The 6,799-nt window shown below is 34.3% G+C and overlaps 1 protein-coding gene across 1 annotated transcript; it reads right to left on the bottom strand.

The window, feature by feature from the left end:
* Positions 1-2,505: 2,505 nt before the first annotated feature.
* K441DRAFT_564342 (uncharacterized protein) lies at positions 2,506-2,682 on the bottom strand (the record flags this gene model as incomplete). Its single annotated transcript, XM_067643647.1, has 1 exon — positions 2,506-2,682. A coding segment is annotated over one exon (177 nt), but the record flags the coding sequence as incomplete, so codon positions are not given.
* Positions 2,683-6,799: the final 4,117 nt, after the last annotated feature.

Genomic DNA, 6,799 nt, shown 5'->3' on the forward strand with positions numbered 1-6,799 from the left:
GGCTTCCTTTTAGGCCTAACTTAGCAAAGAGCTAATAATTTCTAGATACTGCACCTATATAGGGAAAGACCTTAAAAAAACGTACCGAGTCCTCTCACTTTGGCTTCTTTATAGCTTCTTTAACTAGTCCCTAAACTAGAAATGAGGGAAAGGTAGTAGGAAACGGTACGGGACGAAGGTTTCTAGCTCGCTTAGCCTATACTAGAAGTACTATCGCCTTATATATAAGAGAGCGACCAAAGGGAAAATTACTGGCGAACTAAACCGCTAGATATATAAGGTGATTATATTTCTAGTTAATCCTTTAACCTAGTAAGGTAAGGCAAAGCTAAGATATCTTTCTTAGGTACTTCGGAAACTGGCGGAGAAACATAATTTAAGCGAGAAAAAGTAAGAAAAAACTGTTATAGACGCAGAGGATCTCGCCCTAGTCCTTAAGACTAACTTAGTTATAATAAGGAAGCAATATATAGTTGGACGACATTAGATATAAGTGCATTTCTTAATATAACTAGGTCTTTATACTATAAGCTAACCTAAAGCTCTTCTAAACCTATACTACCGACATATAATAGTTACACTTATTTAGGACCCAAAGGGCGGTCCCTATAACATTATGCTTAAGTTTACATTTAAATTCACTAAGGAATATCTTAGCATAAAGAAAGCGTGTATTATCTTTTTACCCTATTCCTCTTACCTTATACTTATAAAGAACTAGTAATACTTTCCCAATTCCTAAGATTATCTTTAACCCTTTACTTATTCTTAGCCCTTATATCTTTCTCTTAGGCCTCCTCTTTACTAATTAAGCTTTTAGAGCCCCTAACCTAACGTCCACAGAACAGCTTACTAAGCTATATATTAAGCCTAGGCGTAACCAGTTACTACTACTACTCCATCCAGACCTAGATAATATCCCTATATTTCAGTAATCAATTAAAGCTTTCTATAGCTATAAGGTCTCACCCAACCAACCTTTATAATACTTAACTCTTTTACCGTAGATTAAGGACCTTAGCACAATCACGGGATTTCGGCAGGTTGCGCGCCTATATAGTCTCCGTTACGGCGTAGGTAAGGCATTTAATAAGAATAATAAGTTCTATTATATAGAGCCGGTTCTACTAAGACATTTCTAATATCTTTACTACTTAGGTAATATAACTAATACCCTCCAAAACCTAATAATACAACACGCCGACGCTCAAACGTTCCTAAAGCACTACCTTTCGCGGCATGTTAATATAGATATATAAGCAATTGTTTAAGGCTTAGAGCCTTAAGAAAAGTTAATAAAAGCAGTATACTAAATAAGCTAATTAATTGACCCGCGGCAGCCACAGTACCTAATAATAGAATAATCCTTATCGGTAAACGAGAACCCACATATTCGTTCCTTAATTAAAGTTCGAAATAAGCTAAAGCTTAGCCTTAAGCGCAAAACCGCAGAAAGCACAAAATACTAAAAGCTTAGCCGAGAAATCACAAATAAAAGGCAACGTTAGAGAAATGCGCTATTAGAAAATATTAAGAAGAATTAGGACAATAAACAAGCTATAATTAATATTAAGCGGTAACTTTCCGGAGTTATATTTAGCGAGGATATTAAAGCAACCTTAGAATCTAATAATAATAAATCGGCCGAACACAAACACCTTATTAAAGTGATTATAACGCTACCTAGTATATTACTAGAAGATAAGATACGCAGACGCAATAATACCATTAATACAGTTATAGATTACTGCAATATTAAGGAAGGTAAAGCGTATCGGCCGAGTTATTGCCAAAGACAGTCTAGGGTAAGTGTCGCCCTTAGCTAAGTTAAGATTAAAGAAGATGCCAAGATTTTAGAAGCGGCTAAAGCGCTAAAAAATGCAAAGTAATCCTTATATAAGGAGAAAAGACTAAAGATATACTTTATCTGCCTTAGGAACTAAAAGCTACTAATTAGCAAGCGTATATATAGGTTCCACACTCTAACTACTCTTATAAAGCATTTCCAATAAGCGCATCTCTTTAAACTCCTATAGCAGGGTAAGATCGAATGCAACGTTTATAAAGTAACCCTTAAGCACAAAATGCATCTTTAGAACTATGCGCTTAGTATATATAGGACCTTTTCCTAATTATTTCGCGTTTATCTTATTATTCTTTGCCACTTTTTATTTTATTTTAGTCTATTATTATCCAATCCTATTCCAGTATTTAGTAGAATAGATGCAATAACTAGGATTTTATAATTCGTCTAGGGGGGCAAGGGGTAATAGGTAAGGTAAGGGTAAGGGTAAAGTAAAGGATGAGATAAATAGTAGGGTAAGGGGTAAAGTAAGGGGAGGCTAATAGGAGATAGATAATATAGTTGCTATATAATATCTAACAGACCGACTATAAACGAGATATATATTTAAATTTCTTAGATTAACCCAAACGGAGAAAGGAAGAGAAGTATTATATAATGACTTCCTACCTAAGCCAATCTCCTAAGCTATATATCTTTACTTATATATAACGCTCGCACCTTTTACAACAAAGTATATAAGGGTAATTAGGGTTAGATAGATAACTGCTATCCTTAATATAACATATAAACTCAGCTCTATAACCAATATTATAATAGGTCCTAGTTATATAGAGGGTATTAAGACAGTTATTAATGTTTTCGCTTTTGCGCTTAGCTACGGTGTACCTCACCTCAGCGGATTAAAGTAGTAATTCTATTTATTATAGCTAAGATTAGACAGCTTAAAGTTTCTATATAAAATTTTCCTCTATGTCCTTAGATGCGGTAACCGCCGTCCATATAATGCCGATAGCGAAATTGCTTATAATATCTAGCCCTATAAAGTCCTTAAGTTTAATAAGCTCTTTAATATGCTCAGCCGCTATTAAGGTAATTATATTATATAATACTAAGTCGCCTATTAGGCTAAAGATATCCTTAATAATATTAGGAAACCCGTTTGCGGACCAGCTAGTTCCTAAAATGCATTAGATTTTTATATTCGCAAGCTCTTTTAGCTATAGTATATTATAATAATCGGCAATTATATTAATATAGACGTGGCGAAGTGTAATATAGGCCGTTATCGGCTATGTCGTTATATCTCTATTATCGCCACCGCTACTATCTAGTTTAGATGGCGATAAGGCATCGGCGTTATTAAGTTACGCTACCTCTAATTCTATAGATTGAAGCTTAAGTACGGATAAATTGGATTAGCGTATAAATATATCCCTTACCTTAGCCAAGCTTTTCCACACTTATAATATTGGATCCTCGCTCCTCCTTACCATTGTTATAGTCCCTCTTGTATATAAATTAGATTATTCTCTTAATGGTGCCGGAATTAAACTCGTTAATATTTATAATATTAGTCGCCGCCTTCTACCCATTAGTTAGTTCCTGGTTAGGGTTAATTCTACTAGATATTTAGTTAGCTTTTACCTAAAAGCCTCTATTATATACAGCCGCAAGTATAGGAGATTAGGTGTATATAATCGCTTTATAGACTTTAAACTCCAGCCCCTAGCATATAAGTTTTAAGTTGCTATATTTCTCGCTATCTATAAGCTACGCTAAGCCAAGTAGAACATTTTTAGATAATATATTTTGTTAGTTTTCTTTTCTAGTTCTAGTTTCGACTGCGTCTTGAGCAATATTTAAGGGTGTGATTTAGTATTAAATAGGACGATTAAGAATAAGAACTCTGCTTTATTAAACGTGGCTCTAGAGCCTCTATATATATATTAAGAAGTTATTATTAGCTTTGTCTAATCTGCGACGGATTTAGTTAATTAGTTAGAGCTTTAAATATTAATTGCTTAACTAAGGACTAATATAACTTCTAAAGTTTTAAGTCGATATTTAGCTTATATACATGCCAAGCATTTTCCGCTACCCCTTTACTTAGATAAAGCCAGTCATATGACTAGAAAAACCCCACTATCTATATTTAGTAAAAGTACGGAAAATTACAAGGCAATAAATAAACACTATATAAATATATGCGGCGGCTATAGGTAGAGAAGCGTGCATTGCAATAAAGGAAAAAAGGTAACTACATTTTAGCCTAGTTAGCCTATAGGCCTTATAACTCTACTAGTAAGCCCTGAATTTCGTAATGGTAAACGGAACCCGGGCTTAACATAGTCAGCCATTAGTAAAGCAATATTAAAGCACCTACTTAGATTTAGGATTAAGTTAATTCTCTAAGGAATATAGGGAAGAATCCGATTAGTTCCTAGCAGGAAAGGCTTTTAGGGTATAGAACCTTAATTAAGGCTCGCATTAACTCATCCTAGAAATCTCCCGTCTATCCAGTTTAAGTAATTAATTTAACTCTTTAGGGACGCGATGCCGAGGAGGCTAGTATCTTACAATAAAATAGGGTAATTATTATAGGCTTGCGACAAAGAAAGCGATACAGAGCTACCTATAGGATAAGCCTATTAGAACGTAAAGAGAACTGGTAAATAGAGGTAAACGCAAAGTTAGCGTACCCGGAGAGGTACTAATATAATATCGTTATGCAGACCAACCCATTATCATATCTATAACTTTATTGGCTATATTAGGAGAAGGCAAAAGCGCAGACTAGTGGCGTTAGCCGGTTTTATATCGCTAGTAGTCAATTAGGTTAACGTAGTTAATATAGTTAATATAGTTAATAGGGTTGATGGGGTTAATAGAGTTGACGCGGTTAATAGCTCCACCCTAATAAACAGCATTCCGCGCAGTAACACCAACTTCTTATTTTAACGCCACCACGTATAATAAGTCTCACTGTTAGGTCTAAAGCTAGTAATATATAGGCTGTTGCTAGATATTCCAAAACTTAATAGAAGCGGTTCTTGGTAAGCAGGGATATAAGTATAGCCTTAACTCTTAGTAATAAAGATCAGCAAACACTTATATAGGAAGAAGCTAAACGACTTCACTTATCACATCTAATACGCTCTACTTAGTTTAAGGTTTCTACAAATAAACAGGAGGAGCTTTTAAAGCGTTTAAATAAGCTGCTAGCGGCTAAGAGTATACCCTAGGTAGCTACTAAAGTCCTTAATTAGCGTATAGTATAAGCCATTAGGAAAGCCCATTATTAGTTTTATTATATTATAGTTAGAACACTTATACTAACTTAGGTTTTAGCTTTATTAAATACAGCGTCTAGGGAGGAAGTAAGCGAATCAACTAATTAACCCTAGGTATTAACTAAGCAATATAATCCTGTAAGAGATATAGACTAGTAACCTATATATTATAGGCCCTATAAGATATAAAAGTAGAGGGGCGTCACTTAAAAAGGTTATTTTAGTTTTCTAAGTAGTTTATATATTGACGCTAGCAGCGCCCCTACTTCCAAGTCTTCTTACTTAAAGAGGCTCATTTATACCAGACTTTATTAAAGAGATTAGGCTTTTAAAGGGTTAATGGGGAGATAAAGAGCCAGATAGAAAACGTTTACATTAATCTCCAACGTTAATATATACGGTTACAGCTAAGGTACGTATGCAGACAATATGCCTCGTTTCGCTGCTACATACCTTATAGCACCTATCTCGCATACTAAATAAATAATATAAACCGGCGATCGATATATAGGCTATAAAACGCGTTATAGACGAAATAGCATATACCCTACGACTTAACTCCCTCCTATTTGTTAATATAAGACGTATATCTAGCTCCTATGTATAACTAGGACTAAAACTAAGCCCTAGTATGCAGCCCTATACTTTAAGCCTATTACTTAGCTTAGACTTAAGAGGATATTAGTATAATCTAGCACTCCAGTACTTACCAGCTTAGCTATCTAAACGCCTCTATGCCCGTAATAGCCCGCTAATAAATTTTTTTACAGGTAATTAGCGTTTCGTTCTCGTTTTCTAGGTTATTTAACGCCCCTAATTTTAGACCTACGTATACTTTCGCACGAATCTCTTCGCTCTTTAACATTTTTAGTCTTTTAATTTGTCCGAGTTAAGGTCGAGGATACGGCATATAGTTAATTAAAGACAGTTATACGCTTAGCTCTAAGAACACTCCCCTAGCGTTTCTAACATCTACGAAATCGTATCCCTAGCAATGTGTTCCGTGTATAATATATAGAACAATTACCAGTCTTTATATATAAGTTTTTATAGCTTTATATATTGCAGCTAATCTAGCTTCTAACGCTAAAATAGAGTGAAATTAGCAACAACTAGAAGAAGGAATTTAAAAGACAACGCGGTATTATTTACTCTTATTTTAAAGACTATAGGTTAATAACGGATAATAAAAAAGATAAGGCTTTCTAAAACCTTATTAATTACTACAACGCTTATAATAATCCGGAGAAAGTTTAATATTTAAAGGAGATACTACTTAACCTTAATCGGGGTAAGACTTAATAAGAGATACTTACTAAGAAAATATTATAGGAAGGATAGGAGATATTAAGATATAGAATTTAGATATACTATAGGCCTTAAAAAGCTTCTGGATGTGACTTAGTAATAGCACAGCGGTGCTTAATAGATAATCTCCCCCGTTATAGCTAAATGTGTAATATAACTTTTATTTATCCTCTAATTAACGCCTAGCGTATAAATAGGATATTAATAGGTAAGCTAGGCAATCCTATAAGCTGGGTAATCGTACGAGCTAGGTAATTGTATAAGCTAGGTAATCGTGCGAGCTAAATACTCGTGGGAGCTAGTAGATCCTATAAGCTAGGTAATTATATAAGCTAGGTAACTATATAAGTATAGTGCTTATAGGAGCTAGGTAATCCTATAAGCTAGGTAATTG

The sequence above is a fragment of the Cenococcum geophilum genome (assembly GCF_001692895.1).
Source record: "Cenococcum geophilum 1.58 unplaced genomic scaffold K441scaffold_25, whole genome shotgun sequence".
Classification (NCBI taxonomy): domain Eukaryota; kingdom Fungi; phylum Ascomycota; class Dothideomycetes; order Gloniales; family Gloniaceae; genus Cenococcum; species Cenococcum geophilum.